Below are 22,022 nucleotides of genomic sequence, written 5' to 3' on the forward strand. Positions count from 1 at the left end.
ATGTTTTAACAGCAGAATGTTCCAGATATAGAGCAAGAACTGCTTTTGTTCTATCTGCCTCCCCAGCTGGAACGTAAAGTTAAAAGGGGACATGATATACTATAGGCAGTAGTAACTGTCAAATTGTGCAAACCTCCCTGGTGCAGCTGTATCCTGTCAAGGATATGTGTGATTCTTGATAATGTTTGTGCTTTAATTATTCGTTTACTTTGCCCTTTATGGGGCTGCAAAGGTATAAAAGCTGAGTAGTTGGAAACTAAGGCAGATTATCTGACACCGACTGTTGCAGTAAAGCTGAATAAAGATTGTGAAGACCTCTCATGACTGAGTCCTCCTTTGATGCAAGAGTTCTTCATTTTGATCAGCTTTAACAATCTTGTTTCAGGAGCCTCTTGAGACCTGCAGGTAAGGGTGATGAAAATCAGTTTGAACAGGTGTGCTTTGATATACATGTCTGCCAAACTTTGACAGACTAGTCCACTGTCGTAAACACAGTCCACCATTGCTGTGCTCAGCTGGGACGATATCTTCATACCACTGTGATGGCAGACAATTGTCTACCACACCAACTGTGGGAGGCTGGGTAAACACCAAAGGAAGACTGAAAAAACTGCCAATGGTCCTTCCTACCCCCATGGAAGATAGATGTCAGTCCATCAAAACCCTAAACATGGTAGGCAGTTAACAGTCAGCTTGATGGAATGATAGCTCCGGCCATGGGGGAGGAATGACTGTCAGCCAACCTTTTACTCAGGCTCTCAGTCAGTATTGACAGAACACCATCAGACAGAATAGACCTGTATCTCCAAAAAGTCTACCTCCTTAAAATCTGCTCAATAACATATTCCGAATATATCCTGATGTCCATGATCTCCATTCTGATAAACTAGTGTAAACTACTTGTGGCCCTTCCAGTGCCTTACTGATCACTGGTAAAAAAAAAAAATAATGACTGTTACTCTTTCATGGAGTTCATTTTCTTCCTTTTCTGTCTTAAATCTACCCTTATCGTACTGGGTGTATGGTTGCAGTTTAACAATTTGTTCCTATTGCTAGTAAGAGTTGAGGGTTGCTTTAGATATCTGAAACCATATATTTTTTTTTAATTATTCGTTTTTGTGTTGACAGTTTGCAAAAGAAGCACAACAGTCATTGCAATCAAAATATAAAATCTCATACATTTCTGAACAATGACAAGTACTGTAGAAGCAGGATTTGTTACTCCACCAGTGACAATAGACAAAAAGAATTTCCCATTATTACAAATAATAAAAAATAAAAAAAACAGACACCCTTTGAGGTGGTTGCAGACAGAAAATGCCAATTCGGGGATAGGGATCACAAGATAATCACCAACTCTGCACCATAAAAATAATGCCTATAAAAAAAGGTCATAATATATAATAAGTTACAAATTACATTTTGAGTCTTGAAAATGGTACCCAGGAGACCCCCAAAAGATATTTTTCCCTTTGTGAATTGTTCATACAAATGCCAGCCGGATCATATTCCCAAACATTTGCATATTTAAAAAACAAAACAACTACAAAATACACTTTATTGCGCTCTAAATAAATATAGAAAATTATTAACAATTTACAACACCAAGTAGGATGGATAGGGGAAAATCAGATCCACAAAATCTGTTTCCATTTCTGGTCAATGTCACTCAGGGAGATTTTATTTTGAATACTGATCCTAATTAGGAGGTGAGATTTTCCCCCAACAGTGATCCACCTGTGGAAGAAAGAAATACATTCAATTACTCACCCACTGTCTCACTCCTACTAGTTAGTTTCCATTCTACATGACCTCTCTGGATGTTCATCTCTATTATGTCAGACGACCAATTTTTTTAAATGACCAACCTAGACGTCTAAGTGGCATCCCACCTACACTCAAATCTTTATCACTACCCCATACACCCACCAGCTTCCACACCTCAGTCACTTTGCTGTCTGCTTCTATGCAGAGCGAGCTTGCGGGCTAAATTATCTGGTCAAAAAGGGTGGATTATCTGGCTAATGGGGGACGAGTAGAATTCTGACTATCTAGAATCGCCACAGAATTTAAGGTATTTACTCCATCAAGTACTCCCCTTCCCAAGACTCCTGAAACGATTTGATAGCATGTAGTGAAGGAGAGGAGTAGGTAACAAACGGACACCATAAAGATTTAAGCTAATGTACTTTTCAAAATGAATTGTAAGAATTTGGACTGGGCCTTAATATCCAGAAAACAGTTAACAGGTGGTCATTATATATATATATATATATATATATATATATATATATATATATATATATATATATATATATATATATTTTTAACTACCATATATCTGCAAAAGCGGATTCGGATCCTTTTTTCTTTTTTAAATGTATTTTATTAATTTTGTTATAACACGAACAGATATTTTACAATACTATAGTTATATATGCAATTCTGGACACAACCATCCACTTCAATATTTAAGTGGAAAAGACATCATGCGTTCCACAGAAATCACTACAGGACAATACATGAGATTATTCAGTAATGGTCCCATATTAACTATGAATACAATAATTTCAGGATAGACATTTCCATGAATTGAAAGTACCCCCTACCCTACCTGTGGATGAACCTGGCACTGCCAATGAGTAAAGGAGTACCTATGAGTAGCAGTACCGAATATATAAGGGATAGGTAACTAGAGTAGAATTTATCACAAAGTCTACTTGCACTGTCTAAATTTGCGAAAGGCGGACAACACATGAATCCAAGCAACATTCAAAAGTTAAATCATCTTCCCTTCGCTTAAGCAGTATAAATCACGGTCACTCCCAAGTGCTCGAAATTGTTCTAATAGTGTGTCCCAGGCCATGGCTATTAGACTGTATTCCTCCCTATGCAATGCAACACTCTCCACAGATCCCCATTTCCACACTTCAACTCTCCAAGTGGATATCAGTGGAGTAGTCAAGGATTTCCAGTGTAATCTGACGCTTCAACAGTAAGAGCTAAATCAAAGAAACTGCTTTTCCATGGTGGGTTTCTTGGGTCTAGGGTGGAGTCCTAATAAATAGGGGTCTGCTGTGTCCCAGTAGGGTGCCTGACTGGTTACACCAAGAAATCCTGCAATACAGATCGTGCAAAATGGCCACCCCTCCTAACCTCCGAGTCCAAGCAATAATACTTTGCAAAGGGACGCCCAAGTTGCTGCCTTGCAAATATCCACCATCGGAACCCCTCTAGCCAGGGCCGAAGTGGCAGACTTAGCCCTGGTCGAATGGGCTCCAACACCCTCAGGGGGAGCCTTCTTTGCCAACGAGTAACAAATCTTGATACAAAAGAATGACCCACCTGGATATCGTTCTTTTATGGACCGCTCTGCCCTTCCTCTTTCCTACATATCCAACGAAAAGTTGGTCTTCCAAGCAAAAGTCTTTTGTCCTCAATATAAAAACAGAGAGCCCTTCTGGGGTCCAAATGATTGAGCCTCTCTTCCTCCTTCGAGGGGTGAGGAGGAGGGTAGAAAGATGGAAGGGTAATGGTCTATCCCATTTGAAAAGGGGTGACAACTTTAGGTAGGAAAGCCATCCTGGTTTTCAGCACCACTTTATCAGGAAGGAATAAAGTAAAGGGAGGTTTAACACTAAGAGCCTGAAGCTCACCGACACGCCTAGCCGACATTATAGCTATCAGAAAAAACATCTTAAGAACTAAAAATCTTAATGGGCAAATATGCATGGGTTCAAACGGTGAACCTATTAAAAAAAGTTAAAACCAGATTCCGATCCCACTGAGGCATAAGAAAAGGAGTGAGAGGAAATTTATTAGTTAAACCCTTTAAGAACCGAATTACAATAGGTGATTTAAACAAGGAGGGTTGATCCGGAAGGCAAAGAAAGGCTGACAGTGCCGTCAAATAGCCTTTAACAGTAGCAACTGCACAAACCTTCTGTGCTAAAGCTAATACAAACAACAGAACATCAGACAGATGGGCCCTCAAAGGATCAATTTGTTTCTCTCCACACCAAGCCACGAATTTTGCCCACCTGCCGGCATAAACAGTCTTAGCGGAGTGTCACCTGGTCCATAAAATAACATCCACTACCTCTGGTGGGGGGAGAAAAAGAACTCAGATTGCCCCGTTCAATCTCCAGGCATGAAGGTGCAGGCTCTGGAGGTGGGGGTGTAGAACCTGCCCCTTCGAGAGGAGATCTGCCCTGAGAGGGCACAGTGAGAGTTGGAGAAGGTCCGTGTACCACACCCTTCTTGGCCAATCTGGAGCTATTAAAATGACCTGAGCCTGATCTTGGCGAATCTTCCTCAGAACCCGAGGAATCAGGGGTATGGGGGGGAGGGGAAAACGCGCCAAGCTACTGGTCACACCAAGAGATCTGAAACACGTCACCCAAAGCTCCTTGCACTGGATACTGGAGGCTGCAGAACAAAGGGCAGTGTGTGTTCTCCCGAGTGGCAAACAGATCTATCCTTGGAGAACCCCACATCTGAAAGATGTGAATGACCAGATCGGATGGAGACGCCACTCGTGATCGGCCGAGAAATGTCGACAGAGTGTCCGCACATACGTTGAGCACTGCGACCAGATTATTCGCTACCAACCAAATCCGATGGTCCTGAAGCCAGGACCAGAGTCGCAGAGCCTCTCTGCAGAGAAGGTATTACCCCACTCCTCCCTGCTTGTTTATTGTTTATATATCACATCTCGTTAGTGTTGCCCGTCAGGACCTGAACTGACGGACTGCGAAGGGACAGGAGGAAGGCCTTGAAAGCCAGACATAACGCCTGCAATTCTAGCAGATTGATATGAAAAGCATGTTCCACTGGAGACCAATGACCCTTGATCTCCAGGTCCTCCAGATGAGCTCCCCACCCTAGAGTGGAAGCATCCGTCATGACCGTGGCCACCGGAGAAGGCCGTGAAAAAGGCCTTCCTTGAGAAAGGTTGCCGTCCACAGCCCACCATCGTAGATCCACTGCACCGTCTCTTGAGATTAATATCGACTCCTTGAGATCGCCCTTTGTGTTAAAACCACTGCTTGTGAAGGCACCATTGGAGAGCCCTCATGTGCCAACGTGCAAGAGTGACCAACAGAATGCAAGAAGTGAACATACCGAGGAGGCGTAGGACCTTGAGGACTGGAATAACCGTTCCATTTTGAAACATTGGAATCAACACCTGGATGTCCTGAATCCGCTGAGGCGGAGGATAGGCTTGATTCAATGCTGTATCCAGTACTGCCCCTATGAACAGGAGGCGCTGCGAGGGCTCCGGGTGAGACTTGGGCACGTTTATCGAAAACCCCAGACTGAACAACAACTGAGCTGTCATTTGCAAGCGATGGAGCACAAGCTCCAGAGACTTGGCTTTGATCAACCAATCATCCAGGTAAGGGAATATCGATATTCCCTTCCTTCCGAGACTTGCTGCAACCACCGCCATCACCTTCGTGAAGACTCGAGGTGCTGAAGTAAGACCAAATGGAAGGACCACAAACTGGTAGTGTTGCGACCCCACCACAAACCGGAGATACTTCCTGTGCGACTTGAGTAAAGGGATAAGAAAGTAAGCATCCTGCAAGTCGACAGACCCCATCCAATCCTCTTTGTTCAACGCCAGAAGCACCTGCGCCAAAGTCAGCATGTTGAATTTCTCCTGTTTGAGGAACCAATTCAAAATCCTCAGGTCCAGGATTGGTCTCAATCAACCATCCTTCTTGGGAATCAGGAAATATCTTGAATAACAACCTTGACCCCTTTCCTGCTCTGGAACCAACTCCACTGCACCTTTTGATAACAGGATTTGAACCTCCTGCAACAGGAGATGGTCTTCGGAACAAAACGAGGGATGGGAGGGTGAAACTCCTGAAAAGGAAGAGCATATACTTTCCTCACAATGTTCATAACCCATGAGTCTGATGTGATTAACTCCCACTTGCGGAGAAAAAGACAATCTTCCCCCTACAGGAGAAGTATGGCTGAAAATGGGCAGAAAACTAGGGCTGCTTCCCTTGTTGTCCTCCAGAGGAAGAGGATGATGCAGGGTGCTGCTGGGTGGCCCCTCTTGTTCGAACCTTCCCCCGCCATCTAAAGGACCAATATGGGAGGCTGGCAGGCTGTTAGACTGTGGACTGAGGTCTCCCACGGTAAACAGCTCCACACCCAAATCCCCTGAACCTCAGAAAGGACCTGAAAGGGGTAGTAGTGGAAGCCTGCAGACCCAAAGACTTTGCTGTGCCCCTACTGTCCTTAAAGCGCTCTAAGGCAGAGTCAGCTTAAGCACCAAAAAGCTTTTCCCCATCAAAATGCAAGTCCAAGAGCGTAGACTGGACATCTGAAGAAAAGCCAGAGGACCTCAACTATGCATGCCTCCTGGTAGCGACTGAGGTACCCATCACCCTGGCCACCAAATCTGTAGAATGCAGACCAGACTGGATAATCTGTTTAGCCACAGCCTGAGAACCTGACAGGAGTTCTACAAATTGTCCTTGCACCTCTGCGGCAGGTCTGGAAACATAGCCTTAGCTGTATCCATCAGGGCGTGCACATATCTACTTAATACACAGGTAGAGTTTGCTACTTTGAGGGCCATACTACAGGAAGAAAAAGTCTTCTTCGTCAAATGCTCCATCCTCTTGGACTCCCTGTCCGACGGAATCACAGGGAAGGAGCCTGGTGCAGACCCTGTGGAACATGAGGCTTGAACAACTAGACTCTCTGGGGTAGGATGTTTTGACAAAAATCCCAGATCTCCAGGAGGCACCCTATACCTCCCTGCCACAGATCTCTTGACAGCTGGGGACGACACAGGCTTCCTCCAAACCTCTAAGATAGGCTCCGCAAGAGCACCATTAAACGGAAGCAATGGTTCTGCTGAAGCCGAAGAGGGATGCAGGACCTCAGTTAGAATATTAGTTTTGACCTCTGCAGCAGGCAACGGAAGATCCCAAAAATGTTCCGCCTTCCTGACCACAGTATGGAAAGAGGCCACCTTCTCCGTAAACTCCCCTGGAGAAGAAAGGTCCCATTCCGGGGGGAGTGTCTAGCCCACTTGCTGAGTCAAGTCCTTGATATTCCCCCAGGGCTCCACAATCTCTCCTTCCTCCAGCAGCTGCCTTTGGTACTCCTGCTCCTCCAAAAGTCTTAAAGCTTTTCTGCGCGACCTCAGCCTGGCCTCTAACCTTGGCATCGACTTAGAATGACACCAGTTTCAAGACTGAAAGATGCGGACCAGGAGAAGAAGGCTGACTACGGTCTAATCCGGAGCCATCCAGCACCGGAGCGGATCCCATCAGCGCAGAGTTCACCTGAGGCTCCGTCATCGGCGTCGACTGATAAGGTGATGTCATCGGCGCTGCAGGTCTTTGAGGTGACGTCATTGGCGCCGAACCGGCACCCTCAGCCAGATAAATGGGGCATAAACGGCACCGCCTTGTAAGGAGCCAGGGAGCCCAGCGTAAATGCCAAAGGACCTGTGGGACCAGCCGGTTCACCAGCAGGGGCCATAGCAATAAACATACTAAACATAGCATTAAAAAATGCCGCCGGATCCGCTCCCGGAGCCGGGAAGGCAGGAAACCGCTGGTCTCCATGCAGCACTTGCGCCGGTTGCGCATCCGAATCCTGTGCCGCAGGTGAAAAGCGAGGACTCTCTGGAGGCGCGACCACCTCGAAGACAGACGGCGCCGGAGAAGCCGGAGGGCTTTGAGGCTGTGGAATCACACTAGGACTAACCTCCCACGTCACACGCTGCCATCTAGATGGAGACCTGGACCTTGAACGGCTCCAAGCCGAACGACGGCAACAGTCATGACGACGTCGCTTCTTAGATGAAGTGTGAGAAGACAATCTATGATGGCTCTTATGTCCTTTCTTCGCCTTAGACAAAAAGAGTTTGGCTTCTCTCTCCTTCAGAGCCTTTGGATTCATGCTCTGGCAGGATACACACTCCTCTACGTCATGCTCGGAGCTTAAACACCAAAGGCAATCATCATGAGGGTCGGTAACCGACATGCGACCCCTGCACTCTTGACAAGGCTTAAACCCCGACTTCCTAGGAGGAGACATTGTAACCAGAAACAAGATTGTAATCAGAAACAAGATTGTAATCAGAAACAAGATGGAACACCTTCAAAAGTAGCAAGAGTTTGGAGAAAACCATTAGCGTCGAAGGCACGGAAAAAAGGGAACTGATGTCGGCACGCCGGCAAGGACCTCTTATTGGCATGGTGACCTCAGACGGAGTCATGTGGAGCCGTGCAATTGCGACGTCCTCGTCGATGTGGAGAGCTGGGAAGACGATTTTCTGTCGAATGCTGGCGCATTGGGAGAATTCATAAGGTGAGGAATCCACAGGTAGTTGTATCCATCAGAAGGACTCGGTTTAGATCTGTTTCCCTTTGGGTTTTCAAAAAAGTAAGTGAAAGTTGCAGGTGTATCTGTATCCCCTCTATAAAGCCATGTGACTAAATGACATCCTTACACCATTTGATAAACTACCTGAACCAGTGAATGTGTGCCAGGTTCCAAGCCCGTTGGGGACCAGTACGTGCAAATAGTGTGTGATGTGGGAATGTGTTCCAAGCAAAGTACCAGGCAAGTCCTAAATCCATATGGGGCAATAGCACTGCATCTGCGAAGAGATCCAGGGTAACAACTTTGTATGAGTGAGCCCGCGCAACAGAGTAGGTATGCCACGCAATGGAATGTTTAGGGAATACAGAGTGACTTCATGAGTAGCATGAAGTGGTGCTTTCCAATATAATGGTGCAATGCGAAGGAGCAGGGGAGGGCGCCCCGGGCAGCAATAAGGAATGCGACAGCCTGACTCCAGCACAGCTAGAGTATAATCTATCTCTTTCAGGTGAATCCCCGCATGCCAAGGGGAAAGCCACTGCAGCTGGGCTGATAGACAGTAAGCATAAAAATCAGGAGCACTAGGTCCCCCACCGTCTGACGGCAGCTGCACCTTACATAGGCTGACATGGCGTTTCCCAGTTCCCCAGATCAGATCAAGCAGGAGCGAATCTAAAATATTAAACACTTTACATGGTATATAGATCGGCAAATTGACAACAATTTTTTTTTTTGTTAACATAACCTTTTGGGAAAGAGCTAGGCAACCAGATATTGAGATAGGCAAAGTAATCCAAACCTTACTTGTGCCCACAGTGGCGCAATGGCTTTAGGCAAATTCCCATCCAGGAGGTCAGGTGGGGTCCTGTAGATATGAATTCCCAGGTATCTGAAGGTGCTCCTGGTGACGGAAAACGTCTGAGCTCCCTGGTGAACTGCCTCCTGTTGGAGGGTATCACCAAATGAAAATGCACAAGATTTAGAATAATTAATGTTAAGGCAGGAGAGGGTGCCAAAGGACGACTGTATGATTGGTGATAGGTTCATATGCAGGTCACAGACCTAGATAAGCATGTCTTCCTCATACAATGAGATTGCATGAGACTGTGGGTCTGTATGGATACATCAGGTGGTCGCCTCTAGGCGAATCTTGTGCACCAGTGATTCCATGGCCAGAACAAATAATAACGAAGACAGGGGACATCCCTGCCTCGTACCCCTACCAATTGTATATTCACTAGAAACATGTGGGCCCGTCTTTGCTCTTGCTGTAAGTTGTGTGTATAATAATTTAACCCATCGGATAAATGTAGGGAGTATATTATATGAATGCAGTATCTCAAACATATAAGCCCAGTTCAGTGACTCAAACACTTGCTGAAGGTCTAGGGAGAGGCATCCGGCACTGTAGGCATCCATCGCTTGGTAGAGACATCTAATATTAAGGGATGTGCTGCGACCTGGTACAAACCCACACTGATCTACATGCACCAGGTTCAGCAGCAAGTAATCTATGTGCCAGGAATTTGCTGAGAATTTTCAATTCTATAGTTAGGAGGGAGAGCGGTTTACAGGACAACATTTCTGTGGGATCATGAGAAGGCTTAAGTAGGGGTCCCCCGGATCACAGGTTGGGAACCAGTGGATTATAGGATTACTGCTGGATGGTTGTTGGTTCTCAGGCAGCCTGACAGCTCAAAGAAGTACGTCCAATATCTTGAACGGCTTGCCTCGCCCCCTCTGCTTCGGACCCTTATTATGGAGAGGAAAAAGCATACATATCTAGCACTACAAAGTACATTAATCAATCCATCCAAAAACTGAAACTTCATAAGACTCTTAACAGGATATTCAGTAAAACAAAGCCTGTCTGACTAAAATCTGAAAAAAGCAACACAGTCTGCTGATAAAAGTGTGATGAGAAGCTAGACTATCGTTCTGGCAACAGCTACTGCTACAAGAAAGTCTTCTATGACTCCAGTCTAACCACTGGTAGTCATAGGCTTAGCAGGATACGTGTCACTATTCCAAAGTTGTAGCCCAGGTTTGGTGGACAGGACAAGTTTACTGCTCTTCTTGTAAGAGATGCCTGTCTTCCACTGACATTTTGAGGGTACACATGTGGTGCTGCGCATGGGGTACATTTGTAGTCCTAGAAGCTTCCAAACCAATACAGAGTCCCTTTGACCTTAATCTCCATACAGGAGAGCAAAGTGGATTTTGGGTTGTTCACCTAGAACCACAGTTTGCATAGTCTCTCCAAATTCAGTGTTATAATGGACACTGCTCAAGGAAGACATAGGTTTAGGCAGCAGCGCTGTTGATGCAAAAACTCCTCCAGAAGGGCCTCAGTCTTGGTTGAGCGCCAACATAGAACAACATTATTTACTAGCGGGGTTCCTACTGAATTGGAGGTACCTCAGTGCTCCCAGGACAGGCATATGAAATTAGCTATCTTGAAGATCCAATGAACACAATAATTGCTGTGTACAGCGGTCAGAACCAGGACCCTATTCAGACCCTTAAGTTCTACAAGTTGAGGAAGTAGCAGAGATCAAATACCCTAACACCCTCCTCCTTTTTCCTCACGTGGGTGTAGTGGTAGTTATCCTAGCTTCCATACTAGGGGACGGTTCAGCTTAACTGCTCTTATGGAGAGAAGCCTACCTCTTGTGAAGGTTTCGGGGTTGCCAGCTGTGCCAAAGGTGTGGAGGAAGCTGCGTTAGCTGGAGAGCACAGCACATCTTCACCACTGAAAGAGCACAAGTCTGATTTGATTAACTGGGTCCAGTCACTGTTCTAAAGCAATTAACCCCAATGTCATGGAATAGACCCCATCAGATGGTGAAGAGTACCTTATTGTGTAAAAGCCACTTTCAACAGCAAGATTTCAGTGGGATCACTTGGCCTCCTTTAATTGTAGGGGAGTGGCCTTGTTTTCCCCTTGAAGAATCTAGTCTCCACCTGCCTTCTTTCCCAGGAAGGGGAGGTCCTTTTTCAATTCGTGTCAAAAGGGCTCCGCAGCTTTCAAAGATTGGAAGGCATTCAACAGCTGTACAACAGGAATGTTGATAGTACTTTTTGGACAATGCTCAGCAATCTGGAATCCACTGTCCCCATTGGAAACCATTTGACATTACACCAGTGTTGGATATAGAAAATTACCATTTTTTGAGGGGTAACTAGGTGTCCTATCTGTTTTTGCTGGCTGTAGCTTACCTCTGCTAACCAGTAGTAAAGTGCCAGTGCTCCAAGTTTCAACAGGACTGAATTGGCATTACCCTAATTGACATATCTAACTTACCTGTAAGCCCCCAGTATATGGTATGCACAAGGCCTGATGTTAAATGCCAATGGACTGTAATACATATGGTGCCATTCACTATAGTGGAATTGCAAACATGGCTTGACTGGAGCAATTTCCAACTGCAATTCGACTGGTCAAATAAGCCCTTTTGACAGGTCTAAGCCTTACTTTTGGAAATTTAGTCACCCACAAGTAGGCCTCATTGCCCATAAGGCAGGACACGCATGGCATTTAAAAGCAGGGCATATGTTAATATTATAGCATGTCATTACAGTATCAAGCAGATAGGATTTTCACTGTAGCAAGGCTGAACTGTTACATGGAGAAACACTGGGATGCACTATGTAATAATGCTATCATCGGCTAGTAAATAAAAACTTTGTAATTTTTTAGTAAAACCCCAATTCAGTAGGGAAGTCTGATTTATAATAAATAATAAAGAAAATGAACTTTTCAAAAGTTCCCTTTTTCCTGACTGAACTATCAGGAAACGAATTTGCACAAGCATCCAGCTGCAGCCCCCGGAGTGCTACAGCATGAATGAGGTGAGAACGTGGCTTCCAGAGCAGAAACAAAGGCCTGGGTGTGTTGAGGTGTTTTGGTTCCTCTGGCAGGATGCCCAGGAACTTAATTTACATCAACGGGGCATCACCGGTCACATACAGATGTCAAATTACACCTGTTCAGGCCCCTTTTGCTGCCCCCGGAAGGCACCAATACTAGTGGGAGGGGAGTTGCCCCTGGATCTAGTTTACAGTAACAAGAGGAAGGACAACTTAATTTCCTTGGCCACACCTCAAGGATGTGGAAAAGGGTTTCGCCATCTTGAATTTCAACAGAGAGCAAAACTGGAGAATTGTTTGCAGCAGGGAACACAGGAAATGCTGCAAAAGTGGGTAAGATAACCCCTGGGATCTGTTAGCCCATATATTAGGGAGGAGCCAGGAGTCACTCCCACCCATGAGCTGGTGCCAGGCATAAATGTGACAACTCCAATCCCCTTCGCAAAATAATATCCTACCAGAGGTAGATCAGAAGTAGACTGAACCTGTCTGAGAGGAGCGCTAAAGGACTGGACATACTCCCCCTGTACCCAGGACAATGCACTGGACTCCAGGGACTCATAAGCTTATCTTCCTGTGTGGCTACAGTGAGGTAACAAGCAGCTTTTTCTGAGATTCCCAGCTGACCAGTTACAACTGGAATTGCCCTGAACTTTGCTGGTGGCCTCTGCTGGAGTGAGCCTTGACCTCCCACCCTCTCCCTTTTCAAAGTGCTGCTCCTGAGATTCTGGAACCCCTTTGCTGTGTCTGGCTGGACTTCTCCTACCACTTGGAACCTTTTTGGCTCCAAAAACATCCCAAGGACTAGTACAAACCTGTCAAGTCGATCCGATCAAGGTACACTGGCACTGGGCTGAAGATTCAGGTTTCTGCCACAGAGCTTTTTCCCCCCAATGGCAAATTCTCGTTAGTGGGAACATGGCGAGACTATGTTGCCTTGTGGAGCCCTCTTCAGATACAGCCTGCAGCGTTGCACTGTTGAAGGAATCCAAGCTTCAAAAAAGTGACTAAGGGTGAATGAAGAAATCTCCACAGGGAACAGATGCCAAAAGAAGCCAGTTGGCGAGGGACCTTTCGTGGGCGCGAAATTCAAACTTCTCCAGCTCAGAGCTTTACCGTGAAAGAACAAGTTTCACCAGGACATTGTCCAATGGCTATCAGTCCTCATGGATCCCTCCTCATTTACAGCATTCTGTTTCACCACCAGGGAAGATTTTGGACTTCCTTTTGAGACAAAGTCCCAAAGTAAAACCTCGGACTGGGTCAAACCTGGTTCCTGTATACGACATGATCCATTGTGGTCAGCCTTAAATCGAGCCTAGGTACTGCCACCAGTTGGAGTAACACTCCCCTCCCCCACCCCTGTGGTTAACTTAAAAAATCACCTATTGCTCTTATTGTGTTTTTCATGTTTTGGTGTCATTTTCTTTAATAAAAAATATTTTCTGAATTTGTTTGAAATGTAACCTTATTACTGTTCTGGTACTACAGAAATACTTTACACACCAAGGGGATAAGTTAACTTAAGCTTAATAACTTTGAGGGTTTACCCTGACAATGCTTGAAATTATAACCTGAGGAGGGTAGTAATCCCACCACAAACAATAATTCTGTTTTTTTGGGAGGCTCTCAATGCTGGGAAGAACGTGTTCTACTCCACACTAAAGGGGAGGAATTTCTGGAGGGCCCAAAAACTTGAGCTATGGTGATCAGTGCATGCACAGAAAAGTGCTCACAACCCTGCTGGGCTTGCCAGTGAGACGCTAGATCATTAAAAGATTCTACTCCATGGCTTTCTTGCTTAACTGGTGTTTTTCCAGGACTTGGTCTGGGAGAAAGGAGGCTTCGCTCAAACTGGTGCTAATGATGGAAACTGTATCTGGTCATGTCAGCACTGTGCTCCCAAAGGAAGAGACCACTCTAAAATCATGTTTTTCATGAGTCTCCAGACATTTGGCAAGGTTGCCTATTTAGAAAAACCTTCAGTAACACCTTATCTGGTAGAGACTATATGTAGCTGCAGATTCCTTACCTTTGAATTCTCCAGACGTCAGACTGGATCGGGAAAAAAAAATTGTGAGCAGTACCCCTGCGAACCAGTAGGTGGCGTTGTTCGGCTCTGTGTCAGTCTTCGGCATCATCCACACTGGAAATGACATTACAGTTCTTATATAGGCGCCACCCAGGCACGCAGACGTCCGTTTCTTTACACTACTTTACATGCCAGAAGTGCAGAGCCATGAAGAACATTAACCACTTGTATGTCAAAACTAGGGCTCTGAAAGGGAAGACCCTGCCCTGAGAAATCCGTTTGCAGAGCAGGGAGGATGGGTAAGGAATATGTAGCTAGATATAGTTTTTATCACATAAGGCGTTACTGAAAGTAAGTAACTTGTCCATCTGATTGAGACTTCTAGCTGCAGATTCCGTACCTTTGAATAAATACCCAAGCAATACCATCCTTTGAGGTGGGTCTGCGAACCAATTTCAAACTACAAAGTCCTGCAGGACTGAAAGGGCAAAGTGCCCATTCATATGGACTGTACTGTACAGGCAGTAGTGTCCGGTAAACATGTGCAGAGATGCTCACGTCGCTGCATGAGAGATGTCCAGGATCAGAACTTGGTATGCTAATGCAGTGTTTGCAGCTTTAGCTCTGGTGGAAAGTTTTCAAGTCCTCAGGAGGCTGCATTTTTGGCAGCTGTGTAGCAGATCTTAATGCAGAGAACAACCCATCTGGAGATGGTCAACCTTACTTTGCACCGGTTGGAGGCGGCACATTCTGGTTGGCTGAAGCGAGGCCCTAGCCAGGCAGAACCTACGACTCCCTTCAGCGGGGAGAAGAGTGATTACACTCACTGTATAACCTGCAGTCACCCTTGGGTATGACGGGATATGAAAATAAGAGTCCTGCAAGTCCACCACTACCATCCAGCCTCCTGGGCCCAGGGCAGACAAGGCCTGAGCCAACCTTATCATTTTGAACTTCTTGAGGAAGAGATTGAGCGCTTGTAGGTCCAGAACAGGGTGAAGATGCTTGCTCTTTTTTGGGACAAAAACTAGAGCGAGTAGCAACCACAGCCTACTTCTGGCACCAGAACCCTCTCTATGGCCCCTTGGCCAAGAGAAACACAACTTCCTCACAGAGAAGGGACAGATGTACCCTCGGTCATCTGGTCGAAAGATGGTGGCATGGATGGAGGGGTAGTCTCGAAGTGAAGGGAGTAACCCCTTGGAATGACCTACAAAATTCACCTGTCCAAAGTAATGGACTGCCAGTGGGGAAGGTGACAGCAAATCCTGCCACCAACTGAATGTCTGCGGTGGTAGAGAGGCAGACTAGGAGGGTTTAGAGGCTGCTGTGTGTTTTGGGGGCTAATACTGATCAGACCGCTGGCCACCTGACCCACAAGGTTGGTGGGTTCCGTGCTCTCATCCCCGCAGAGGCTGGCCAGCATGTCGGCTGGAGAGGAATTGGCACGGTTGCAAACCCCTTAGGTAGCCGCGAAAAGCAGATTCGGGGGAGAGGGGGCTGCTGCGAGGCCCAAGAACCTGGCCGTAGCACAAGAATTCTTGAAGCGCTCAAGCACCAAATCTGCCTGGTCTCTAAAGAGATCAATGCCATTCAAGGGCGTGTCCATCAGGGAAGCTTGGACATCCCCCAAAAATCCAGACATCCTCAGACATGCGTAGCACCTCGGGCCACAGTCGTTGAGACCACTCAGCCTACCAAGTCGGTCGTGTCCACTCCGCAACTGATTGTAAACTTTGCTGTGTATCTCATCGGCAACAGCCTGAAAGCACAGCCCGGGCCTCCTCCAGGACCTCTGGCAGCATCTGTGCAACCATGTCCCACAGCGTGTGAGGATAATGGCTCAAAATGCTATGGTGTTCACAGACCGCAGCGCAAACCTGCCAGAAGAAAACACCTTCCCAAATGAATCCAGTGCATCCTGCGCCATGGGAGGTAGAGGCTTGGACCACAAAGCTCTCTGGGGTGGGGTGTTGCCTCAGGAAACTTGGGCTACCAGGTGCAGGGCGATGATGGTGGGCAATCACCCAATTCACAGGAACCATTGTGCTGGGTTTGGACCAGGTACCCAGGAGGACATACGTGAGGGCATCATTGAACCGGAGCAGGATTTCAGAGGTGAAAGCTCTCAGTTGCAGCACCTCTGTCAAGAGATGTCTTGACTGCCACAGCGGGTAGCAGAAGATCCAGGAGCTTAGCCTCCCTTCTCACCACCGAGTGGTGAGAGTCTCCCTCCTTCGTAACCATGGTAGGGGGAGAAAGCATACCAGTATCTGAAGATGTGTTTAGTCCACTGGCTTCACCCAAGTCCTCAAGCCAGTCCATTTCCTCTTCATGTGGCTGGCATTCTAAACGGTCTAGCGAGCCCTCCCATTCTTCCCAGAGGCAGAAGAGGGCTCAGGATCCATTCGGGGAGGCAAATCTGCCTGTGTCGGAGTCGGGCGACCCCCATCTGGTTCCATGTCTAGAGTTAGGTTTCACAATGGGGATGACAGTCCTCAGAGACTCAGGACTGTTGCTGGGGAAGGTCGAGGTGGTACGACTTATTCGGTTCAGATCCTGGACTATATCACTTGGAGCCCATCGGTGCCAAGGCTGAAGCTGCCGGCGTGGAACTACATGGGGCCCCGTCTGAACCAACAAGGCTCAAAGACACTCCGGCAGGGTCACACTGCCGGAAAAAAATTAAAAAAATGCAGGCCTCAAAATTCTTTCAATTGGACAGGGGGTCGCTCCAGCTCCAGGAAACTTAGAGTGGCATGGAGTCAGCCCAGGCTCTGAAGAACAAAGCCTAGAATGACTATGCTCCATCGCGTAGGCTGACGGAGGAGGAGAAGTCGAAGAGCGATTCAACTTCTTACTCTCTTGTGCCTCAACTTACCAATTTGCCCCGAGGACTTTGAGGGGGACAACAACTACTTCTGACTTTGCAACCAGTCCCAGGACCTTTCGCTCGACTGAGACCAAACTGCACGGAGTTGCGTGCTGGCCCCCATCAGTTTCAGGGACCATTCCATCAAAGCCTTCGGATGCATAGCCCAGCACTCGAAGCACGATTTTGGGTCGTGGTTGCGTTCCAGCCACCACAAGCAGACGAGGAGTGGATCCGTCACTGACATCGCTTGGTGACAGGATCTGCAGGGCTTAAATCCTGTCTTATGGGGGGGGAGACATCCTCGGCACACCAGGAGTAATTTCTAAAGAATGTGCCAAAAAGCTGAAAAAGACCAGTCAAAAAATGACTGAGGGGTAGCTCTGTCTCGGATCAGCCCTGGCTTGCACGGAAAGAAAAGAAGTGATGTTGGCATGCCCGGGTGGCACCTATACAGGAACCGCAACATAATTTCTGGCAGAGACGATCGGATCCACCTACCAGCGCGCAGGGGTATTTGCTCACAAAGAAAAATCTTACGGATCTAGCCGGACACCTGGTGAGAGAATTCAAAAAGGTAAGGAATCTGCAGCTAGAAGTCTATACCAGATGGGAAAAAAAAGTATATTGTCTGAAAAAATAATTTGTTTTTTCGAAATCAAACTAGCTTCAGGTCTCTGCTTCGTTCTTCTTACAAATCATGTTTTCTTATGTATATTGCCCAACGAGAACTGTAGCTGAGAAAAGAAGGTTGGCGATTTTGAGCGGTGCATCAGGTGTTAGGGAGGATATTCTCAACAACAAAGCTTCACTGTGGTGAAGCGTTCTTTAGAGTTCACAAAAGTGCTGATGACCTGACTGTAGACCACAGATCCTAGTTTGTGTTTTGGCAAGTCTGCCATAAAGGATTTAGGGCCAGATGTAGGTATGTCCGAGTTTGCAACTTAGCGACTCGCAATTTGCAATTCGCAAACCCAGATGCAGGATGGTGTCCCTGACACCATCTGTGAATCGGAAGGGGGTTGCAAAGACCCACCTCATTAACATTAATGAGGTGGGTCGCAATTTGCGACTCCATTCCGATTCACAGCACTCACAGGGATGGTGGCCTGCTGGAGACAGCAGACAACCATGTCTGTGACTGCTTTTTAATAAAGCAGTTTTTTTTGTTTTGAATAGCAGCCCGTTTTCCTTAAAGGAAAATGAGTTGCAATACACACGAAAAAATGAAACAGTTTCATTTTTTCAGAGCCATTCACAAAGGGGGAAGGGGTCCCATGGGGACCCCTTCCCTTTTGCAAATGGGTTAGCACCCATTTGAAATGGGTGCTAACTGCGAATTGCTTTGCGACTGCGGTCACAAAGCAATTCTACATCGCGATGCGAATCACAAATAGGAAGGGGAACACCCCTTCCTATTTGCGGGTCGCAATCCCATTCTGCGAGTTGGTAACCAGGTTACCGACTCGCAAAATGGGAATGAGCATCACAATGTGCGTTTTGCATAGCGCAAACAGCAAAATTCGCTGTTTGCACCATGCAACATGCTTTCTACATCTGGCCCTTAATTCCATCCGAGATATCCTGGTGGAATCTCCCCTAGAAGGCTGCTGCACTTACATTTTTGAGCTGAGCCGACGCTGTGCCACATGTTTTCCCCTAGTGCATGGTCTTTTACTTTCCCTTTCGCGAGGAGCAGTTCATTCTGGAGCAGACGAGTGTTTGCCTCACAAAAGAAACAATGATATAGTCTGGTTTGGGATCAGGTCTGAGAAACTCGGAGGCCTGAGACAAAGGTAGCAACGTTTGAGCTAATGTAGGCTCAAGGGTCTCCAAAATAACAGACAGTTTTAGGGTCTCTAAGTGAATGTTTAACTTCGCTGTCCCCCTTGCCAGTAGCACATGAAATGTGATTGTCACTCACTGGAGAGAATCTTGGTGGAGATCGTGCTGGAGAGCGGTGTAAAATAAGTCCACCTGAAAATTAGAAGAAGGAAACTATGTACAAGGTTTAGTACCAAGAGATAAAAGGGATCTTCTAGATGAAATAGGTGTACTCCTTTGCGATCTCTGTGGGGAAGAGTGTCTCCACATTCTTAATGGTGAATTAGATGTTGATTTGAAGACTTAGTAGGCGGTGAGAGGTCTAGCAGTCTAAAAGGAGTATGCAATGGGAACTCAAATGGGATCATAACTAACGTGACAGCATAGTAAAGGTGCCAGGTCCAAGGAAAATGTAGCCAGAAATCGGCCAAGAGGAGTGAAGTCACTTCTCTTTCTGGGAAAGGAATGTTGGAGAAGATATTATGTACAGTAGAAAGCAAAATGACAGTAATGTAATGTGAGTGATGCACTAATTTTTTTTGTTTCTTCAACATAGGCGGTGATGTGGTCAAGGCGATCTGTGTATTTCTCACAATTAAGTTATCAAAGGTGTGCAGTGTATTTGGCATACTTATATCGGGCCAATCGCAATCTAGCGCCTTTTGACGTCAACCGATATAGTGCCTCTGACATCTATTTTGACCACTCTGATGGAGATTGTTCATGGTGCTGATGTATTGACTTTGATCCTTGTTTATATAGCAGCATCCATGATTTTGACATTGGTCTTTGGTGGTATCTAGTTGTTCTGTAGTTTATTGCTGCCCCTTACTCTTCTCTTTGGACCTACCTCTGTGGTGGGCTCTACTTTTGAGTCGAAGAGCAATGGAGGAAGGTTGGGAGGCGGATTTCCCTAATCTCTTTTTCAGTGCTCATTTCCTCCAGTATGTCTCATTCTGATGCCCACTGTACTTTGTTAATTTAGACCCATTTCTGCAGTGGTCACAGCCAGAAAGAGAATGAGGCAGGCAGACAGCCCACACAACTTGTGGGCATCAGTTACACCCTTCGTTCTCCCAGATGAAAGGTACATTAAGAAAAGAGATGGCACTTTTTTAAAACCAAATTCAAATATGGAGGATTAATGACTCACTCAACAGTTGTTGGCTACAGAGGTTGAGTGAAGCAGTAAAATTATTTAAGATTCTAGGACGCAGAACAGTATGTCAGGACTGGTATTGTTGCAGTGCTATGCCATGACAAGTTACCGTAGGGCTAATGAGCAGTTAGAGAACCGAGCTGCATGAAAGATCACTTGGAAGATGGTGGGTCTCCCCTCAACACACTAAACTTACCTTTAAACCAGGACCAGGTTGACAAGTTACTCATAAAAATAGCAAACGTCTGCAAGACCAGACAGCATGCCTTCTCGGAATTACTTTCAAGAAGTCTGATATATAATTTATGGAGGAAGGAAAATAGGAGATGTAAACCCAATAATACTGGGCTGTTTACTCAGAAAATGGTAAAGTTTCCAATAAACCTCTCAGCTCAATTTAAATGTGACGTTTTAGAGATTTTCTTTGAACAAAGATTATTAATGCAAAACGATATTTTTTAAACAGAAGTAAAAATGTACCTTGGCAGAATAAAAATAAAAATGCTTTAGTATGTACAACACAAATGTAAGAAAGTACCAGAAAATAGGACTTTGTTTAATACCTTGATTTTAGTCACCTTCCCCTCCATATGTTACTTGATTAATACGGATTTCCAGCTCGAAAGCATCTAGCCGCTCCTTTGGGTTGTACGCCAACATATTACGGATTAAGTCAATTACATCTTCGGGGACAAACTTCTTATTTTTCAGAGGGATGTTCAGCTCCATTTTTGGGTTTTCCAATAACGCCTCCCCAATCGGAACAATATTCTGCCCACGGCAGACATATATCCCTAAGAAAAAAAATAAAATGAAGATGGGTAGAAATACGATAAAATAAAAAAATCTAAACGATGGGGACATTGAAAGTCCATTAGTGAGAGGCTTTTTACTCATAGTGGTGTTGAGTATAGGAGATCACTCCACAGAAGAAAAGTCGCTGTGCTAGTCTCTCTTTCAGTCTAGCGGATCTTGGGATTATGGAGCTTCCAAAACTGGCAAATTGCGCTCTTTTAAATAGTGATTGTGTCAACAAAAAACAAAAAAAGACCACACACACACACACACACACACAACACCCTTGTGAGACTATGGCGATTTTGTTAAATAAAGCAATTCTTTTTAGTAATAGTATAATCACCTTATTACATCTAAAAGTCATAAAAGTATTACACTCCGCATACAGTACAGAACTTAGAAAGCAATATTAAAATCTACAATATACACATAAAATTAATCAACATTATCCTCTCACGGGCTTGTTACAGAACAAAGATCTAATAATACGGCCCATGCAAAAGAAATTAAGAGAATATCAGTTATAGTGCCCATAGTAGGTGTTTTATAACATTGGCACCTGCACTTTTCAACCTACTTAATTCGCCATCCTGTGAAAACACTGCTTGTAACAAGCACTTTATTGCAGTGTTGCACACTGCGCAAGTCACAGACAGATTTCTAGTTTTCTTGTACGAAATGTCCCTGCCCAGGCTCTTAAGGGGGTTAAGATACGATGTATCAAGCCAAAGTTGCAATTTGCACACCGACTGGTGCGCAACCTGGGTTTCATTTTATGATGAGACGGGTGCCCCTCACACCATGTACATTCTCAGAAGGCTGCAAAACCTCCTAGCGCGTTAACATTTATGAGGGAGGAGTAATTTTGTGACTGCATGCAAATGCAGGTGTGGAGCAGTGTAAGGGAGACCAGACCTCAACTCCCGCGAGAATGGGCACACCACTCTAAACGTTTGGGTTCCCACGGATTTGCAGCTCACAGACAGACCTCGATGAAACGTTTGATACAATTCCATTGCTTCCTCCATCTCAGACTGAACAGGGTAGGAATAAACAAAGGACATTAACAGCAGTCATCCGTTTGGTAGATTTTTTTTTTTGTT

General features: G+C 45.7%; 1 protein-coding gene across 1 annotated transcript in view; it reads right to left on the bottom strand.

The window, feature by feature from the left end:
• Positions 1 to 1,126: 1,126 nt before the first annotated feature.
• LOC138295455 (serine/threonine-protein kinase pdik1l-like) overlaps positions 1,127 to 22,022 on the bottom strand; it is a 119,730-nt gene continuing 98,834 nt past the window's right edge. Inside the window, exons 3-4 of the mRNA XM_069233773.1 lie at positions 20,685 to 20,915; positions 1,127 to 1,737 (exon numbers count right to left, since the gene is read on the bottom strand). Coding sequence (XP_069089874.1) covers positions 20,692 to 20,915 — 224 coding nt within the window. The 3' untranslated portion in view covers positions 1,127 to 1,737; positions 20,685 to 20,691. The remainder of the gene's footprint in view (positions 1,738 to 20,684; positions 20,916 to 22,022) is intronic.

This window comes from Pleurodeles waltl, chromosome 5 (assembly GCF_031143425.1).
Source record: "Pleurodeles waltl isolate 20211129_DDA chromosome 5, aPleWal1.hap1.20221129, whole genome shotgun sequence".
Classification (NCBI taxonomy): domain Eukaryota; kingdom Metazoa; phylum Chordata; class Amphibia; order Caudata; family Salamandridae; genus Pleurodeles; species Pleurodeles waltl.